The sequence below is a fragment of the Melanostigma gelatinosum genome (assembly GCF_949748355.1).
Source record: "Melanostigma gelatinosum genome assembly, chromosome: 6".
In the NCBI taxonomy this organism is placed as follows: domain Eukaryota; kingdom Metazoa; phylum Chordata; class Actinopteri; order Perciformes; family Zoarcidae; genus Melanostigma; species Melanostigma gelatinosum.
Window position 1 is genome coordinate 16,556,892 of NC_136639.1, and position 19,634 is coordinate 16,576,525.

The 19,634-nt window shown below is 44.0% G+C and overlaps 2 protein-coding genes across 3 annotated transcripts; one reads left to right on the forward strand and one right to left on the reverse strand.

Moving 5' to 3' along the window:
* Window positions 1-1,842: 1,842 nt before the first annotated feature.
* On the reverse strand, window positions 1,843-13,370 carry LOC306778152 (tRNA (32-2'-O)-methyltransferase regulator THADA; the record flags this gene model as incomplete). The annotated part of the gene is made up of 27 exons (XM_079269555.1): window positions 1,843-2,324; window positions 2,429-2,631; window positions 2,722-2,988; window positions 3,074-3,229; window positions 3,334-3,593; window positions 5,835-6,023; window positions 6,287-6,491; window positions 6,602-6,838; window positions 7,440-7,692; window positions 7,963-8,113; window positions 8,194-8,394; window positions 8,491-8,595; window positions 8,691-8,828; window positions 8,980-9,128; window positions 9,221-9,385; window positions 9,479-9,648; window positions 9,730-9,890; window positions 9,983-10,092; window positions 10,259-10,411; window positions 10,727-11,435; window positions 11,517-11,714; window positions 12,031-12,167; window positions 12,244-12,328; window positions 12,413-12,558; window positions 12,789-12,909; window positions 13,016-13,138; window positions 13,227-13,370. 27 exons carry the CDS (start codon window positions 13,368-13,370, stop codon window positions 2,077-2,079), a joined length of 5,184 nt encoding a protein of 1,727 aa, XP_079125681.1. The 3' UTR covers window positions 1,843-2,076.
* A 1,380-nt stretch (window positions 13,371-14,750) lies between these two features.
* On the forward strand, window positions 14,751-19,286 carry tctn2 (tectonic family member 2). 2 transcript variants are annotated; one of them, XM_079270558.1, is made up of 18 exons: window positions 14,751-14,886; window positions 15,099-15,212; window positions 15,354-15,424; window positions 15,610-15,811; window positions 15,907-16,007; window positions 16,120-16,319; window positions 16,425-16,545; window positions 16,629-16,782; window positions 16,876-16,953; window positions 17,028-17,150; window positions 17,257-17,331; window positions 17,449-17,547; window positions 17,671-17,788; window positions 17,874-17,977; window positions 18,173-18,320; window positions 18,458-18,601; window positions 18,722-18,810; window positions 18,985-19,286. In XM_079270558.1, the coding sequence occupies exons 1-18, from the start codon at window positions 14,784-14,786 to the stop codon at window positions 19,092-19,094; spliced, it is 2,154 nt and encodes a 717-aa protein (XP_079126684.1). In that variant the 5' UTR covers window positions 14,751-14,783; the 3' UTR covers window positions 19,095-19,286. The 2 variants fall into 2 exon arrangements, with proteins under 2 accessions (XP_079126684.1, XP_079126683.1); XM_079270557.1 differs by having other exon boundaries at window positions 16,629-16,953.
* The last annotated feature ends 348 nt before the right edge of the window (window positions 19,287-19,634 follow it).

The window sequence follows — 19,634 nt, forward strand, 5'->3', positions numbered from 1 at the left end:
AAAGGGGAACACATTTGGGACTGAGCCAACTATGGAAGCTCATTTCCACAACTGAAAGAAAGAACTGTTAGTTGTGATAAAAATATAAAATGGATGCAATAGTAGATTAAGAGATTCATATTTTTTTTTTAAATAAAAAGTTTATATAGTAATGAAGTTGATTTTAAAAGTATATATTTTTTAAAAATACACAAAAAAGCTTATTATGGATAATTTTAAATCCGTTGTTTTTTGTCTCCAGGAATAGACTTCCATAACTACCTGAACTGAACTGAGGTGATTTAGGTGATTTAGTGAAGTTGGTATAGAAGATATCATAATGTTAATGTACTAACTCATAATTTTGACTCAACAGTCGTGAATCTGACTCCTTAGTTTAAGATGTTGTCCATGAGCGTCTTGATTTATTGTCGCTGAGGACCATGGTCGGGCAATATTTCAACAATTTAATGTGACACTTTTTGTCTGGAGTGGAAGCAACTGCCTAAATCAGGGACATAGCTGAAGTTTATTCTTAGATATATTAATGAATACTGAAATCCTTGATAGTGCACCACAACAGACTAAAGCTGCATTTTGCTGTGTTATTACAGGCTTGACATTGTACGAGGCTGAGTATTTACAGTGCCCACTACTTCAAGGGAGCAATGCTTGTAGGCAGAGCGGTTCACTAGCTTTGTGTCACGCTTTGGAAATGAAACTAGCATCGCTGATGGGATGAAAGAAAAACATGTCATGACAACCTCAATAGTTATCTTTATTATATTCAGCATTGACGGTTCTTTTTTTAAATCTGAATGCACAGGTAAACTGACAAAACTTTTAAAATACATTTATTCATTAAGCTTGTTACTGTCATCCTCTGGATCCACTGGCTTGTGACGCAACAGTGGAACAATCTTTTGTTTGCATGTACACACATACACACACACTTTGTCTTGAAGTAGAGCAAAGTTTAAGGGCACATTTGTATTTTCAGAGATCTGTGCTATAAGCTTTGTCTTAAATGACTTGTGAACACATGAAACTGAGTTATAGGGGATTGTTTTTGCAATGAAGATTTCATTACAGGGTCATTTCATTTATTTTTCAACCTGGACCACATATTCCCATGTTTTCTGTGTTTAACTGACTAAACGGGTTGAAGTGGAACAGTAACAAAATAACTCTGCTGGTTTACAGTCAGTTTGTTGATAACTTGTCTGGTTAGATATCATTCTGAGAATTCAACCACCTCGGACAATAACATATCCCATTAAAGAATAAAAGTTGTGAGAATACAACAGTAAAAAAAAGTCCATGTACATTTAACAAGTAGCCTAACAGAGCCACCCAGCTCAAACAAAGGCAGTGGGCTCTGGTGATGTAAGACTGCTCTAGTGTGTGGTCCGTTGCGGAACAACTGACAGCTCGATATCAGATCCAGTTAATCATCTTCAGTCCTCATGTGGTTGGAAAATGGGACACTTATCTAGGCAGGTCTGTAATGGAGCATCAAAACATACATTATATTCCCCTGCTGGGCGCCAAGTAGCCAATTTCCCCCGAGGCTATCGCATTACATCACTGCATCAGTTTGAGCTGTGCTTCTGCTGCTGCTGAGACACGGCAAACAAATAACAACAACACGGGACAGGAGGCCTGCTCTGGGAATAATAATGAGCATATTGCTCTGAGGTGATAGTGATCATAAAGACAGACCTGGAGTTATTCTAGTGAATGCACATCTGCATAAAAAAACTAACTTAATGCCAAAAAACAACTACAAGAAGAATCAATGTTATAAACTTTTATTTAAAGCATTGTCGAAAAAAAACACGACTATAGCGCTTGTGAGGAACATGGCACCCGATGCCCGTTGGGTCTCTTCTCTGACTGCGGCCGCTGAGCTCTTACATAACTTAGTCAGCTTGTTAAGTGCTGGTGTACTGCAGCATCAGCAGTTGCACTACTCATTCAAGACTGAGGCTGCACATGAAGATGTCATTCAGCATTCTTGAAATATCCGCAAGTAATTTCATCCCGGGCCTCTTCGGCTTTGCTCACTGCGTGTACAGAAAAAGGGCCCTCGTTCCGTCATCGCGGCAGCTCTCCAGCCACAGCAGCTGTTACAGCAGAGGGACAGTGGACACCGTTCAGACTGAGCAGACTACAAACGTCCCGTAAGCTCACGCGCAGCGCCGAAGGATCGCAAAGGTGTCGTACATCGTCGGATGCGTTTGACAGCCGAAGGAGAAGGGCAGCCCTGGTAAACAGGCCGCACAGGGTGCCGTGGAAACGGGGGTCCGTGAGGAGCGCCAGCCAGGCCGGGGTCAACGTCTCCGCTGATGAGAATAAATATTCGCATTGTAACACAGACAATTTTGAATATGCCGCAGCGTGTTACGTGTTTATCAAAGCCATTCTTGTATTCATGCTAATGATATACCTGGCTGGAGCTCTTTGCAGACTTCAAGGCTGTCCAGAACCTGTGCAGCACCCTCCTCCGCCCACGCACTCAGCCTCTGTGCCACAGCAGAGGATTCACAGCATTTTCCAGCCATCTGCAGCAGGTAAGGCAGCACATGTGCAGAGATCACAGAGGGCTCTGCGAACACGTTGGCCTCATCCTGCTCGTACAGACTGGAGCCCCTGAACGAGAGAGTAATAATAACAGTTCAGCCACAAGCAATCAAGGCTGCTCCGTTTGCACAAGTGTATTGATTCAGCGAGGTCACAAACCCCGTCTCTGAAGCCTCCCTCAGCACAGATCTGAGGTCAGGCTGGGGAAGGTGACCCAGCAGCACCTCCAGTGTGCCAGGAGTATCCCAGCATTCCTCCAGCAGCAGGTCCAGCAGGAGCGGCAAAGCCCGGTTAACCTGCATGAGGTAGACGCTCCTTTGGCTTTCTCCTGTTCTCACATGGTGCAGCATGGAAGCAAACCGGGCCGCTTTCATCCTCACCTGCTGGCTTTGGTCCTGCAGCAAGTAAAGGCCTGTGTTGATCGACCTAAACGGAGGAGATTCAACATTTTTCATTTGTGTTCATCAGAGAGGATAATTTGTTTGACAACACCGTTTGACTTCCTTCACACCTGATGGCGACGGCTGGCAGAGGGCTGTGGCTCATTAGAGGAACTCCAGCCACACACAGAGCTTCAGCGCACGCCATCCTGAGCACTTCAGGCGCGTCTGGGGATCGCTGGCATTCCAAGGTGCTACACCAGCGCTGGAACACGGATATCTTTAGACTGATTTACACAAAGATAAGAAGGACGTCAGAGCTGCAGGTTGACATGTTCCAGTACAGTATGGGACTCTGTACTGCAGTAAAGGCAATAAAACATGTAAAAACCTGGAGCCTGAAGCCTGGGAAAGCAGCAGACTAGCAGCATACAGAGCCTGGGATAGAAACTCTGGCCCCCCTCGCTGGTCCTCCAAGTCCCCAAGCAACAAATCCAGACACTCAAGTCGAACTGCCTCCTCCAGTGGGGCCGACTGAGGAAGATGTTGGGGCAGAGTAGAATCTCCTCCGGCCATCACTGCTACCAGGGCTGCGAGGAAGGTCCTGCGGTACTCCACACTGACGCTCAGCAACGCTTCCCTCAGGTTTGACTGGAGATGAAGAGCATTAGTAGAGTCCTTTTAATCTACTTGCCAAACGATCAGAATGTACCCTGACCGGCTCGCACGTCATACAACAGATGTAGAATTTGACATCTGTTTTCCACATCACTGGATATCACACTAATGTAGAGAATTGTGCTTTTTGTTAATTAATGCGATTACAATATTTGGACTATTTAAGTGGTTTCCTCAACAAAACACTAACAACTTTACATTTAACATTATGATAGTAAAACTAAAATCAGATGCATGGAAACAGGATGCTCTAGTCCAGGGGTCTTCAACTAAAATTCCAAAAGTTCCAGATTGAGAAAATCTCCTCGGGCAAAGGTCCGAAACATTACAATAATATTTAACCCGCGCTATTTAGTGCCATATATATATATATATATATATATATATATATATTCAAGAAGCCTAGTAGTAGTAACAACGTCTCTGTGTAGTCAACAACTGTCAAATCAAATAAAGAAAGTACACATCAATTATATTTTAACAAATTATTATTCTCAGTTTTCAAATTTAACTGGATGGATTATAAATAATACATAAATAAATGTTCTTCTCATTTCAAGTACAATAATGGCTGGATTAAAGAATAACTGACAAAACAAAGCTTTTGAAGAATGTGTATCTTAAAATAAAGTAATTCATTTTAGAAACATTCATTTTACTGAATTGTCCTGCAGCTTCAAATTCAGTTCATTCATGTGTGAAGTGATGTCAATAAAAAAGCCACAATCTTATATTTTTGTCTTCTAAAAAGATAAATCAGTGAGCAGGACTTTATCTGTGGTTATTAACACTTGTTTCAGCTCTATTCTCTCTGGTAACATCATTGTTGGGACAGTGAATTCATGCGTTAGGATTCTGATCATTTTGGGCTCTTAGGTTTATTTTCTGTCTTCATGTAGATGTGAGTGGGTACGTTTGTTCAAAGGAGTTGTGCTTTGCCTCGTAGTGCACTTCATTTGCCACTTTTATCAATAGTTACGGTTTCTGAACATATGACACACTGCCTGTGGGAAGAATTAACATAAAAGAGTCAGTTCATTCTTGCTTATAAATTATATTCTCTCTGAACACGTTTCTCTTTTTGGAGAACGTCATGTGATAACCTCTCTGATTAGCGCAATTTTCCTGCTCTTGTTTCTATTTCCTCATTTCTATTTTCCTCATTTCTTCATTTACTGCATAGTGAGTTTGATATTTTCACTTCATATTTTATCTTAATTCATGGAATAATTATTTTTCCTGAACTAAAAATGAAAATAATTAGCTGAAGATCCACCAGCATGGAGCCATTTTGCATCAATTGTTTCATTTAGTGCACGTTTGTGTGCATTGTGACCTCATGATCACAGGCTTGTTGTCAGACTAGGCTAAGGCTCCTCGTGTTAGCTGTATATAGGTGAGCTTGGGGGTGTTCATGTTTATAATCACATTTGCTTACCCGTCGTTCTTTGAACTCTTTGAAAGGTTCGGGGTGTCTGTCTGAAAGGTGCTTTGCCGTGTTAGACGTGTTGCCTCACTTGGTCTGAAACACGTTTCGCAGACGGGTCTCTGTTGGTCAGTGGGCTTTCCTTCACTGTCTGCAATATAGCCAAAGTACTTCCAGATAGTACTTCTGGCATCTTGTTGTCCAACAAGCCGAGATCAGTCGGTAAAAGCTCGTGCATGTCTCCCCTGTGATCACTCGCTGTGAGTGCGCGCGCTGCCTGTTGCTGTGAGCGCGCTGGGCAGCCCCGCCCCCTTGCATGCCTGCAGGCAGCATGACAGGGAGCGGAGCAGCCAGTGCGCTCTGATGGCGCGCTATTTTAATAAAGTATCGATCCTAAAAATATGCAAAATCGTGTAGTTTTTAACGTACAGGTACCGCGGTACCTTTTTAGTATCGATACACCGTGCAACCCTACCGGTTAAAGTACAAACTCGCTGCCTAATATATGTGTGATTCCGAAATATCGATTTTAGGTCCTGGGTCCGGATGCAACTGCGTCTGGGTCCGGATCCGGACCGCGGTCCGCCAGTTAGAGACCCCTGCTCTAGTCCAACTGAATGACGTAATAAATAATTAGGCCACTTTTCCGATGGCATTATATTTAAGCTTCCCAGATTTTCCTCACATTGTGCTGTAAGAAGGTTGTTGTTACACTGAAAGCTGTTAGACTGGTTTTTGGAAAGGCTGTTTTCTTCACGCTGAAATCTACGGCGCAGATCATGTCTCACCTGCAACACCCTCTGGATCACCTCTTTCAAGCCGGTCTGCTGCGAGCCCCGCCCATCCACCACCCACGTAACCAGTGAGAGCCTCAGATCAGGGCTTGATGCAGAGAAGTTGTCCCAGATTTGACACGCACACGTTAGATCTGCACATAGAAATTGGATGGCTTGTTGATGGAAGGATGACAACCCGAGCTGCGGAGGTGACAAGAGATAAAGCATTAGAAACAGAACGTCTGCTTCCTGTTGGCCTTTTGGTTAAAAGCCCCTGAAAACGTAGTGGGATCCGACATGAATGCACCACTTTCTGACAAAGTTGGAACAGTTTTGTACGGAGCCCCATGTTTCCTGTCTCTCTATGTATATCTACACCATAGATAAATGGCTGAACTGTCCCCCTAGAAAAACAATGTCTATCTTTTTATATATGCGAGTGTGTCAGCATGTGTGTCCCTCACCTGAAGCTCCTGTCGAGGTGTTTGGAGGTCACGCATGAGTGTGTAGCTGAGCGTTGACAGGTAGGTCTCACGGCAGAGTCTTCTTAGTAAGTCTGCCACTCCGAGGTAGGCCGCTCTCACCAGGGGGCAGCGTTGAGCTTCAGTCGCCAGCCACACCGAGGCCTCCACCCGGCTCAGCACCTCGCACAGCTCAGCTGAAGGGTCGCTGGGTATCAAAACACAGCGGGATTTCAAAAGACAGTGTCCGCTGATTGACTACAGCTGGCCAGCCTGAAAGTGTCAGATGAAAGAGTAAACATCTCTTTTTAGTCTCACCTGACTGTGCAGAGAGCTCTCTGCAGAGTAGCTTTGATCTGCAGCAGCTGTCCGTGGAGCCGGTTGTGACAGAAGCGCTCGTGTGGACGGGGCAGTTGAGCCGCCAGTTTGACGAGGATGTCCATGTACCCTGAGGGGGGAGTCATGGCAACCAAAGCCTTGGAGGCCATCGCTCTCACACTGTAAATAGGACTGGCAGACAGCTGGAGCAGAGGAGGCAGGAAGTCTGACAAAGCTCTGGTGGAGAAGTCAGAGAAGACATCACCGAGTCAAATGATATTCAGGGTGGAGATTCATAAACATACACAAGTCAACATACACAGTATACAATGCTAACCGATTGAACTTTAATAGGTTCCTTTAATAATTAACAGAATGTTGCAGCAGGTTGGGAAATTTACTGATTTGCGTTAATTGAAGTGTCTGTCAGCAGGTAACAAAATCCGCTCACCAACTAAAACCGTGTACAGTATTTTGTTGCTGTTTGTTGGTCGTTTAATCTACAACAGAAGTGTAGAAATTACAATTCACCATTTTACTGTGGTCATGTGCGGGACCATTTGTTGGCTGGGAGCGATTACCAATTTTGTTCGGTGGAGCAAACGAGATGGATGCGTCAATATAATGTGATGGATTTTGTTACTTTTGGACAGAGCCAGGCTAGTTGTTTCCAGGCTTTATGCTAAGCTAAGACAACCAGCTGCTGGTTCCAGCTACGTATTCATTGAACAGATATGAGAGGGATATTGATCTTGATTGATTGATAAAAAACACTGCTGTAGAGAATTATAGTAGTAAACCTGACTAAACCGTCAAGTGAGAAGTAAACAGTAATCACTCCGTTGAGTCTTGGACACCAGGCTGAAGTTGGGCTAACAGAGTGAGGACAGGGAAGAGCGAGGGTTGGAGGTGAAGCTTGGCCTCATTGGGTGGACCCTGGAGGTCTTGAGCTGCCCCTCTCAGCTCGCCCAGGAGGAAGGGCTGAAGCGCAGGGTAGTGGAAGAAGAAGGCAAGGGGGGACATGCCGTGCTGGGTGGGGCCCCCCTCCTCACTGCTGGGCCGCTGGCCGAGCATTCGCGAGCACAGAGAACCTGGAAACAGATTTGATTTACGGTAGTATCAGGGGTATTACTCCGAGCTGAACCAAATAGTGGATTAATGAACTATTTTGACAATTGATCAATTTTTTCAATCCTCAAAAAAAAAAAGAATCACTGGTTCCAGAACCTAAAATGTAAGTATTTGCAAGATAGTAAATGACCTAAAATACCATTTTATAGGATGAACGACAAACCAATTTATCGAGAAAATAATAAATAATTTTATGTTATGAATATGAACTAAAAGTAATTGTGTCTTACTGTAAAGTTGCAGAGCAGCGTTCCTCATGGCCCAGCAGGGAGAACTGAGCAGAGCGAGTGACAAGATGGCTACAGCAGGAGCGAACTGAAGGACAGCTACTCCCAGACCAGAACCATGAACCAGGGCCTGCAGAGTGTGAACCGCACACACCTGTAAAGGGAAAGCACGATTATGTGACCACATCTGTCTTTGTGGCTTTAAAGACCAATATCCTCGTTCTTGATGCTGACCTGTGGCAGGTCCAGCGTTTGGTCCCAGTTCTCGGGCAGAGGGGTTTTGGCTGTCTCCAGTAAGGTTTGCATGCTGTGGGATAACAGTGGTCTTGCTTTACTGGCCTCCTCCGCTGACACGACACACAGGATGAGCATAGGCAGCCCTGCAGCCCGCCGGGTCACCGAGGTAGAGCGAGGGGACCGCACGACCTGCAAGCCCTACGAAGGGACAGGAGAGGAACTAGATATGTAAGCCAGTAGTCCAGGACTCCATTTATTAAGGAGGAATACATTCAAGAATGTACGGCCACTCACTAGTTTCAGCATGTGGGCCGGTATATCACTAAGCTCTGGATCATTGCTGCTCAACAAAGAGGCACAGAACTTGGTGAAGCCGGTACAGCATCCCTCTACCGCCCCCTGGTGAAGAGAAATGCGTCTTTCAGAAAGGAACATGACAGTTGAGGTGATTCAGACTCAACGCCTCTAAATGGATTTTTTTTTTTTAAACGTACCCAGTGACGGCATTTGAGAAGAATATAAGTGAACACTTTTGATGCTCTCGTTAGATCCTCTGTTGTTAGAAGGCACTTGCTGGGTTTGGATTCAGTGAGAATTTTCTCCACCAGAGAACCTAAAAGGATTCCTACTTCCTGGTAAGAAACCGTGAAAGCAAGTCGTTTTGAGAAAAAGTGCACATGCAGCAAATATGCTAAGCTGAAAAGGTATGTTTTTGCCATCGCCCTAAGTGTTGGGGTATCCAACTATGCATTTTAAATGGAGGTGCATCTGGTTCTGTTTTACCTTGAGGGAGACCCAGCAGCAGGTGAGAACGAGGTTGTGCTCCTCAGACAGCAGGACACACTCCTCCCCATCCCCTTGGCCTCCTCCGGACTCTTGGGCTATAAGAGAGCTGATGGCATTTCCCATTTCACAAAAAGAAGGGGGGGCATCTAGGAGAGGAGAGAGCAATTTACTGTGTGGTGAATCTGAAATGGAGTGTACTTTATCCCCCCCCAAAAAAAACTATTTATTCCGCCATTACCCTTTTCAGTGGCACAAGTATCCCGGTCTCCGTACAGCACACCCAGCAGCAGCAGAGACATGTTCTCCAGCAGGACCAGCAGCTCAACGGTCAGACTGTAGTCAAGCGTGTCATACACACTGCTGGGTGTCTCGAGCAAACACCTCTGGAGGGCAATTAAAACACCTGGAACATCGTTCAATTTAAAGAACTGAGCAACATCTTCAGGGCTAAACCCCATTCGTGGTAGATGTCAGAGTTGTTCATCTGAACGCTCACCATGTATTGGCTTGGTTCTGGCAGCAAGCATCATGTCAGCCTTGGCTGTCAGATAATGCTCCTCCAACTCCTTCACCAGGAATCTGACCATGCAGGAGGCCTTGTGCTCACTCCCACCGCTGACAGTGATGTTACCGTTCAACCCGCAGCCCTCTGGCTGCTCTTGTGATCTGCAAGTAGAGCAACCGATCAACCCTCGCATCTAAGGCAGGTGTAATTCCGTATGAAGGTATGTAGGAGGCAAGGCTTACTTCTGAAGGAGGACCTTCGCCATCAGCGCTCCCATCTGAGCCTCCTGCACCCGAGGACTGCACAGAAGCTGTCTGGTTCGCATGAGAAGCACTGCGGCGATGTCATCTGGGAAACTGGGTGGGAAAAACCTCACCAGTAAACCAGCTGAGAGCTCCCGAATCTGGAAAAGAAAAGAAAAAAAACAACCCTTATCCATGCTCTAAAGATATTCTTCAACTTCATTCGTTGATTTGAACAATATGAGAGCTCTACCTCATTTGTAGAATCTTCTAAACAGCTGATGAGGACCAGCTGTTTTGTCCTGCAGACAAAATCCCAGTGTCCTCTTTGTCTGGCGCAGTTAATAAGAGACCCCATATTCACTGCCAAAATGATTTCACAAAGCTCATTTAAATTTCAAGCCACAATAATATAAAACAATAGAAAGTTAACATTTGACAGGAATTAAGCATACTATAGCACCATATAGTAGTTCAAAGAAAAATGAGCTTTTTTGACCCTTTTCCAATCACTGGTTTTCCAGTTTACCTGGAGGTTGTCCCTTCCTCTTGTCTGGGCTCCAGGTGTCTGTGCAGGTCTCCAGCACTGCAGAAAGCAACAGCAACGCAGTCTTCTTCCTCTGATAACTGTGTCCTGGGGCCAGATTGCTGTATGGAAGTTGACCCAACCATTCAACAAAACCTACACGATATACAAAAAGGGTTTGATGGAAAGAAAATAGACAAAATAATGCAAAGTTTTACATAAAACAAGACTTCTATCACAAACAATGCCACAAAGCCAGATAGAATTACCCTGCATGCAAAGTGGCCTTATCCGTTAACCGTCTCCTCATATGACTTGTAATTTGAGTGAGCATTAGTAAGGAATACAGAGAAGCATACCTTTAGTTGAAACATTCAGTATCGACGTTTAAAACAACCCACGAATACAGCATGATAAATCTATATCCGTCTATTTTTGTGAGTATAAAACAGCAGCTGTCAGTTGTCTCACCTATTCCCTGCTCCAGTACGTCTTGCGCCCACTTTGAGTGGGCGGCTTTCTTTTTGCCTTTCTGTCCTCTGACATGTGCCAAGCAACCGTCTCTAATACGAACCAGGAATCTCTTCACTCCAGCCTGAAAATGTTGTCGAAAAGACGAAGACTCGCAGGTTAGGTTCTGAGGAATAAACCCTCTCATTATTGACATCTCCTCTGGGGTTGGAGTGTCTATGGTCTTTGGGCTGCAGCAGAGGAGGTTTAGAGCAGCGAGCCGGACTTTGTCATCTGCAGATCCCAGCGCTAGCTGGAGGGTTTCAAGGGTTGAGCTACCCTGCAGAGCCCAGGGAGAGCCTCCGGTCGCCGCTCGATAGGAGCTCACGATGCAGGCCCAGGCGTGGAGGTGGCCAGGGGCGAAAGGGTCCAGAGAGGCCAGCAGAGGGTCCACCGCAGAGGGGAAGACTTGAAAGGTGCAGGGTAATAAGTGTGTTGAGCTGTTGTTCTGTAGAAGTGTCACATCGGTCGTCAGCGCCTCGTGAAGGACGGGCCGCCAACGCCTCGCCCACTGATTGGCCAGACCCAGCTCAGTGTGCGAGGCGACGCACAGCTCTCGCCGCTGCTGCTGGATCAGACACCTGTAAAGCTCCGATCCACATGGTGACAGGTGATTGGTCGACAAGCACTTCAGGAGATGATTGGGTATTTCAGCATATTGATCCAGCACCTGATGGATGAAAGAAATGTTAAGACGTCATGAGCGCTACATTATAACATTATTAACGCGGTAATAACCCGTAATCCTCACCATGTCAGTACCCAGATATGGCAGCAGGGCACAAAGGCGATGATATTTGGCTTTGGATTCCCACGGTAGTTTGAGTATTCGCTGAAGTAGAGTAAAATAAAGAGTCTTCTTTGTGTCACAAAACTGCTCACAGTCCATGTTGTAGAGGTCCAGCAGGAGAGAAAAAGCGCTGCGCACAAACTCTGACACACCTTCCACCTGTCAACGCACAGCAAGACAGACGTCAGTGAGCGATCCCGGCAGTAATATGTCTTTAATGGCTGTTACTGTGGTACTCAAAATATGTATTATTGAGAGCAAAGAACTTGGTTGTTGAACATATAGAACTTGTGAACACTTTACTTCTTTTGAGAGTTTTTTCCACCAAACAAAACTGCACTGTTTAGGAACTTCTTAGCGTACTGTACTATATCCTGGCTTATCTGGAGATCCATCGGGTTTACAAAGTCAAGTATTGTTCGTTTTTTTCAGGGTTTTTTATTTGCAATAATAGAATGTTGTTATTTTGACTCACTGGGCTTTCTGCAGTGGTCCAGATGATGTCAATGAGCTGTTGCTGCAGGCTGCTGTTGTCAGGCAGAAGGCGAACGCCCGTCATCTTCAAGATGTCAGCCAGACATTCTTTAACTTTCTTCAGCCACAGAGTTAGTGCTGCAACAACGTGTCATATTTGAACAGGTGACCTTGCTATTTGAGCACATGAATAAAGAACCTGGACACAACTCACCTTCAAACGCAAAGATGTGGCAATCCAGCTTCTCCTCACACAAAGCATAGACCAGAGGAAACAAACCTTTCAGCAGTAAACACATCTGAAAAGAGGGAAATGATGGATTTGGTAATGAAAACAAGCACACCAGAAGTGAAACATGTTTTTGTTTTTTTACTTGATGTACTTGTGTGGCATCCACATGTGAACTGAGCAGGATGCTGGGTCGACAGCAGGTCAGGAGGCCCCTGCTCACAGCCAGCCTGTCCACTCCGTCCTTCCTTGCAGGGCAGCACTGCACCTGCAGAGCACCAACAGTCAGCAGCCAGGGCTCTGAGAAATCACAGCAATGAAAGCTATTCTCTCAGGAGTCTCTAGGCAATCCAACTCAGCTGTATCATTTCTAGCGTATATACCTTTTATGTTATTCTGGATGTAGTTAAACAGAGAAATAAATGGGACACAAAGACCACGTCTATTTTCATTTTACCCACAAACCCGGGGCCTATTCCAAAATTGGCTTTGCTCATGCTGTTTGTCCAGCAGTGGTGGTGGTTACCTACCTAAGTGAGAGACCTGTAGCAGACTCCAGGCAGCAGCTTCTCCAGCTCTGCTCTCTGGTGCGGTGTTGATCAGCATGGCCACAGCAGTGCCTGCCATAAGACAAGTGTCCCGGTTGCAGCACTGCAAGACAGGACACACCGACTGATAAGACGAAGCAAAGGTAAGAACAAAACAGGTATGTTAAGCTTTGAATAGGTGACTCTGAACTGATGAATTCATAAGAAACCTGTCCAAGTATAATGTCCATAAGAGCCTGGAGGATCTTCTGCACTGTCGAGCCGCTGTGCTCCTTTGTCCACACTAGAGGAGCAACTTCACCAGGCAACAGCTGGAAGATTTGCAAACACATCTGCAGAGATCACAGTTCCCAGGTCAGGAACAAAGATCACAAAACAAGTCTACGATGAATGCGATGGACTGCTTCGCTCTTCATGTACCTTGACGGCAGTGTAACAGAGCGGCCCATCTCTGAGGGATTCTTGTAGCAATACAACCAGGAATAACTCTGACACTTTCTTCAGCAAAGACGGGAAAGACTCTCGCCACACCTCACGACCAACAGTGCTGTCTTCTAGGAACATACAGGCTGAAAAGAGTTGAAAAAAATACGTTGATGAAACTTTACATACGGAATTTGTGACATGGTTATAAACACATCATCTTTAGCCTACACCAACCTCCCTGCAGATCCTCAAAAGACAATACCTGAAAAGCAGACGAGGTAAAAAGTTATCTGCAGTGCCTTTATGCAAACATATGACGAGCACAAGTCAAGTGAGAGCTCTGTACCTGGTCAGCACGGACTATGGAGTGCAGACAGCGATGGGTTTCTCTAAAAACCAATTGGTGGTCCAGCTTTGCCAAATGTTGCAACATCTGTGAAGCAAATATGAAGTTACAAGGAGACTCCCGTTTAGTTTCAAGCATTGCACGGTGAACAGACATACTGTAGGGCTGACCTGGTCCACTTTACGACAGGCTGTGGAGATGTTGACCATCTGCAGCTGCAGGGAGATGAGGAGTCTCACAAGAAGCAGGAGATGACTCTCCTCTAAAACATGAAGCTGAGCCTCTGACATCTGTCTCAGCAGCTGGACAGCCTCCTCTAAGCAGCGCTCCTTGCTTCTTTTCCCACTACTCCTGTTTATGTAGGCATACTCATTCAATCATCACAAATGATTTAAAAATGTGGTCAAACATGCTGAGGTTATGGGTACCAACCTGGAGGATTCAGACAGTTTATCAAAAAAGAGCTCGAGTGTTTGGCTGACATTTCCAGGTGCTTGATCCTCGGTGATCACACAGTTTTGCAGACTTGTCAGCAGGTCTTCAAACGACATAATTGTTTTATTAACTCCACTGTACAGACCTAAAAACAGCACGCTGGCACGCTAGTCACGTGACAAAACTCTTGTTCTACTATTGTTAGACCAGTGGTCATCGTATAATTACTGCAACATGCTGCCACCTAGAGGCAGGTTGGTAGTTTTGATATTTATTTTTTTTGGCATAGGGTATTACATTTTCTTTCAGGAGTTAAATCAGATCATACAAACATTAAGATCATCCCATTCTGTTATGGGACACAATCTCGCAGCCATTGTGCGGCCTTTGCTTCACAGGCGCTGGCTCTGGTGTTATGACTATGGACTCCCCCCACCTTTTTATAATAATTGTATTTGTTGATAGGAGCACTGACATGCACAATTGTAAAAATCTAATCGAAAATAACATCTTGAATTGACAACATGACGAATTGGACCAGTAAGCTGTTTTCTTGTGTGCACAGTAGGATTCTAACTATTGTGTGGCTGTAGTTGCATCTACTACTCCACACCAGATGGGGTCGCTGAAGAGCATTTACAGATGAATTTGTTTCTCCTGTTTCCCCAGAAGAAGAACTTTTCTAGGCGGTGATTGGTTTAAAATCTGGCTTTCCAAGACATCGCTAACAGTTTACAAATATGTCGCCTTTATAATCTGACTTTAACCAAATGGCTAACGTGCTTGATATGTTCCTTTCACGTGTATTGATTTCACGCCAAGTTACCTGTGTTATACTCTTCATCTCCTTGACATACACACAAAACACTGCCGGTAAGACCTTACTATACATAACGCTGTACGCACAATTCATTCAGATTTACAATATAATGTTAACGTAACCTAACCAAACCTAGCTAACGCTAGAGAAGTAGCCAACAGCTAGAAGACAATCGTGCTAACGTCCGTTGAGTAGCGTTACGCATTAACATTTTATGAATCTAACATGTGAAGCAGTAAACAGAAATGTTGACTGTTTTTTAAAGTTTTCCAACCTTCACATCTTACTGCAACTGGACCAACGGTCACTGCCCTTCTGCTGGGACACACGTCGGACATTTCTCTGAATGTGAGATCAGTATCTCCATCTAATACAACAGGTAACGTTAATTCAACAGGTAAAGTTAAACGTTTCAGGGGCTGACAAAAACGAGAAGGAAGGCAAAGGTGTGTCTGTACTGTGATTGTGTGTTTGTTTGGCCAGATTTAGGTGGTTGGTTATGGTTTGTTTTCTTTTACAGGACACATTGGTTCTCCATCATGTAGAAGTGATTTAACTGAGTGGGTGCTCACAACGGAGCAGGTGGGAAAGGTGAGAAAAAGCTGTCCTTACAGTGAACTTTTCCATTATATTCACGGAAATTTAAATAATGCTTTAGTAAGGTGCAGTTAGACACGGTTTAATCTAATACAAACCTCCAAAATGTTTTTAATAGAGCTGATAGTGTGTGTGTGAACATCCACTTTTCTTCATGTTTGTTTTATTTGTTGCCCCAGACTGCAGTTCGGGTTCAGCTGAGACTGGGAAAAAATCTGCGCTTGTGTGGTGATAATGAGACGGACACAGACTGCTGTCCAAAGCTCCTGTGTGTCCTGGAGACCCTTCAGGTGTCTGCCTGTGTGGGGGGCACACCTCAGGCCTCACTGCTGATCCAGGCCAAGATACACGCCCTGTTGGTTCCTGCGAATGCTGGATCTGGTGACTCAAATGAAACTTAACTAATTCTCATACAGGATGTAAGCACTCGGAGAGTTCCACTTTTCTAATAGATATAAATCTCCTATCCATTTCAGATAATAAAACAGTCATTCCAAACCAAGTGTACCAACCCCTGGGCTCTTGTCCCTGTGACCTCACATTCAGAGCTTGCGATGTACGCTGCTGCTGTGATAAGGTATTTACATCGTTGCCATACTTTATTTTCACAAGAGAACAGTGTGTTTTAGACACATGTATTTCCTTCTGTATTAATAAACGATGACCGATTTGTCTTCCACTCTTAACAGGACTGCTCCATTGAAGAGTTGAAGCTGTTTGTTTCCCACTGTCTCCCCGGGCCCTTTGGTGGACAGGCCTCTCCTGCTCCAGGTTATCAGTGCTCTGCGCAGTCCCCTGAGAACTTCCCAGATTGGTTTCCATTTTTATGTGTCAATTCTCCACCTGAAAACAACCCTTACCTTGGGCTCTTTTACCAGGGAAAGAAAATGTGAGAAATGATTGAATATATGTTTTATTTTTGTATTGTTTGAGTCATTTATGTATTTTTGTGTCATGTTTTCATCATTGATCTTTTGTCCTTTAACTTGTATAGCACATCTAAACCTGGCCCATCCTTCCAAAGTCCTGTGTTGTCAGCTCCACTGCCAGTTACTGCTTATATTCAAGGAAGTCCCATTTTCAGGTTAAATGAAAAGTACTTCACTATTCCACAGGTTAGTTGTGTGTATGTTGTTTTTTTAATAATTCTTTTTTTAGAGCAGTAATCACTAATGCCTTTTATATTTGTGTTCCACAGAAGGTGCTCGGGCAGTGTGTAAACAGTGCTCCTGTAGCATTTCTGAAAGATTTCAAAGTCAAGTGTGTAACTGTGCTACGCTCCTGTCCAACTGGATTTCCCTTCCAGACACGACCAACAGATCTGAGTATTACAGTGAAGAATGGGCAAGGGGGTTTGTATTACCTGCTAAACACACTGTACGTTGATATGTTCTGCAGCTCTTTGAATCCATGTGCCTTCAATTTCTTTTTTGCATGTATTCCAGGTGATGTTGTAGTGGATGTAATTGATGAAGTGGCCATTGACATGAGTCAGTTTATTTCAAGCACAGATGCCACATCAGGTACGGAGAACAACACATCATTACCAAACTGACGGTCAACCTGAATATTGAAACTTGTTTGTATTTCTCTGAAGATGAGGGGCTGGTATGTGGGAACGTGACCTTATCGCTGGATTACAAATTCTACTGGAAAGGAAATGGCATCACAAGTATCACAGTGACTCACATCGTTGGGGCGATCACTTTAAATACAAGTGGTAAGTGCCCATAACGCTTGCACGTGATTTGGCTGATAACCAATCATAGTTAATAGATATGTTTGATATTGTTTAGCCTAATTTCTGCTTTTTTGTCTCCGAACAGTGGCGTTAACTACAAGGTATTCTGCCGTGTTTCTAAATGGAGAACTAATGGGTGAACCCAACTCGGGGAACCCAGGTGAGAGCAAGATAATATAGTTAGTCCTGAGAAATGTTGCTGAAGTGAATTGTTTTGTAGAAAATAGTTCACAGGGCCTGTTACGGTGGAGTAACACGCAAACACTTTAAATGACAGGTTATCAGGTGGGAAGACCCGTTATTGCTGGAACTCTGGACACGTTGGCCAATAATACAGGCTCAGTACAGAGGACGTCAATCAATGTTTGGAAACCAGGTAAAACCCATTAAGACATGCTGACTATGACTATTGACTACTGCATTTAGTGTAATAATGAATTATGCATATTTCAACCAAAACAAGTTGACTAAAAGACAACATTTCTGATGTGGCTAACAGTGAGTGATGGACTTTGCTCCACTGCTGAGATGAAACCAGTTCTGTTTGGGGTGAATTCAACATCTGGATGTCTGCTCCCTGTCAGCCTACAGAATCTGACGCAGTGTGATCTCCTGAGGTCAGTAGCTCAGCATGAGTTCATGTTGTCAACCACTGATAGGTATTTGTGTTGAACTCAAATATAATGTATTTTCCCTTTTCAGGGAGGCTGTTGCTTCTCTCCAGGCTGCTTTGATTACAGCCACATATGTGGCAAAGAGTGGAAATCCAGATCCTCCAACAATAACAGACTGGGTGAACATCAGCTGTAAGTAGAAGCCAAGAAACAATTTATGCAAAGATTTATTTTTGTACAGTTTATGTATATATGTGTGTATGTGTATATATATATGTCTGTCTGTCTGTCTGTCTGTCTGTCTGTATATATATTTTTGCTGCACCGTATTTCTAATACTTCTTATTTACGTTCTAACGCCATGTTACACAAACCGATGAATTCCAGATGTGACACTGAACTCAAGCACCACTATGGAAGACACCACAAGTTCGTGCCATGGGGTTCCATCTCACCAGCATATCCATGTTTGGAGTCTTATCACCGGCATGGTAGAAGGCATGCCTCAAAGGGATATCCGTGTTTTGCAAATCAGGTGTGTATACTCATCGAAATGTAAATTGCATTTTCACTGCAGCCGTTAATCATTCTAGGTCACCATGTGTCCTCATTTCCATTAGTATTACCGTATAAGTCAATGTAAAACATGGATCTTATTTTGGCCATGTGCAGCTACAGCCTGTCCCGCTGGGCACTGGATTGTGGAGGAGGGGATGTCTCTCCGTGTATTGACCCATTAGAGACTAAGTTGTTCCCCATCACCTCCTCAGTCACCTTTACTGACGTTCCCATCAACACAGGACCACCAGAAACCAGGCAAGATGGACCTTTCTGAAGACAGTTGTTAAACTTGAGCCCAAAACAACTACCGTATCTATGAGCTGCCTGACTGATTCTAACCTAGAGCGTGATGTTTTTTTTTCTTCTTTACTCCAGATTCCAGGTCAACTTTACAGCGTATGACTGTAACAGGAATGATGTGTGTTGGCCTGAGCTCGCCTTTCCCATCACAAAGTATTACACAGGTGGGCCTTTATCTAGTCCTAGGTAAACTGTCGTGTTTATTTGTGTCTTGTAGTTCATCATTCACTAAATTGGAACTGCAGCTCTGAAACATTTCTGGGAGAATCACTGCTTACGTATGAAAATAGATCCTGACGGTACCATTACTGACTTATTTCACCTTTTATCCTCCCCAGGTGAGCCATATTCTCAGTCACTGGCGAAGGGCCTCATCTTAGTTTTCTTCTTTATCACCGCCTCGATTCTTGGGACTCCATGGAGACAGATCCGACAAGCATGGACCTAGTGTCGCACTCTAAAACCCTGGGAGAGTGACAGGCTAACCAAGAGGATGCATTTAAATGTCACTGAAATGTAAATACACATTTTTACATTAGACATTTTATATAATAATATAGTTTTGAGATGGTTATATGTTTGTAGACTGTAAATTGTTGAATTGGTGCACAATTTTGTCATAAAATTATTTTTTCTATGACTTGTTTTTAGGCTCAATCCCTCATCATACTTTCGATCACAACATCAACATTTGTTTTGATAGGTTTGAATAACCCAATATTTAATCCAACTCAATCGTGCTATTAGTTCTAAGTATTGTTCCAAAAGATTAAGATGTATCTCATTTGTCTTATTTCCTTGTTCTCCCTCATTTCCACCCTCGTTTTCTCAAACTTGGTCCTTGAGAAGATAATTCACGAAAAAATTCCACATACTTGTGCAGTGTTTTACACACCTCTTTAAATTAGTCTCAGGACTATGGTAAACAGTTACTGGACCATGAACACTTTTTTTTTTTGTAATGTAGCCTGTACAGACTGCTAGGCTT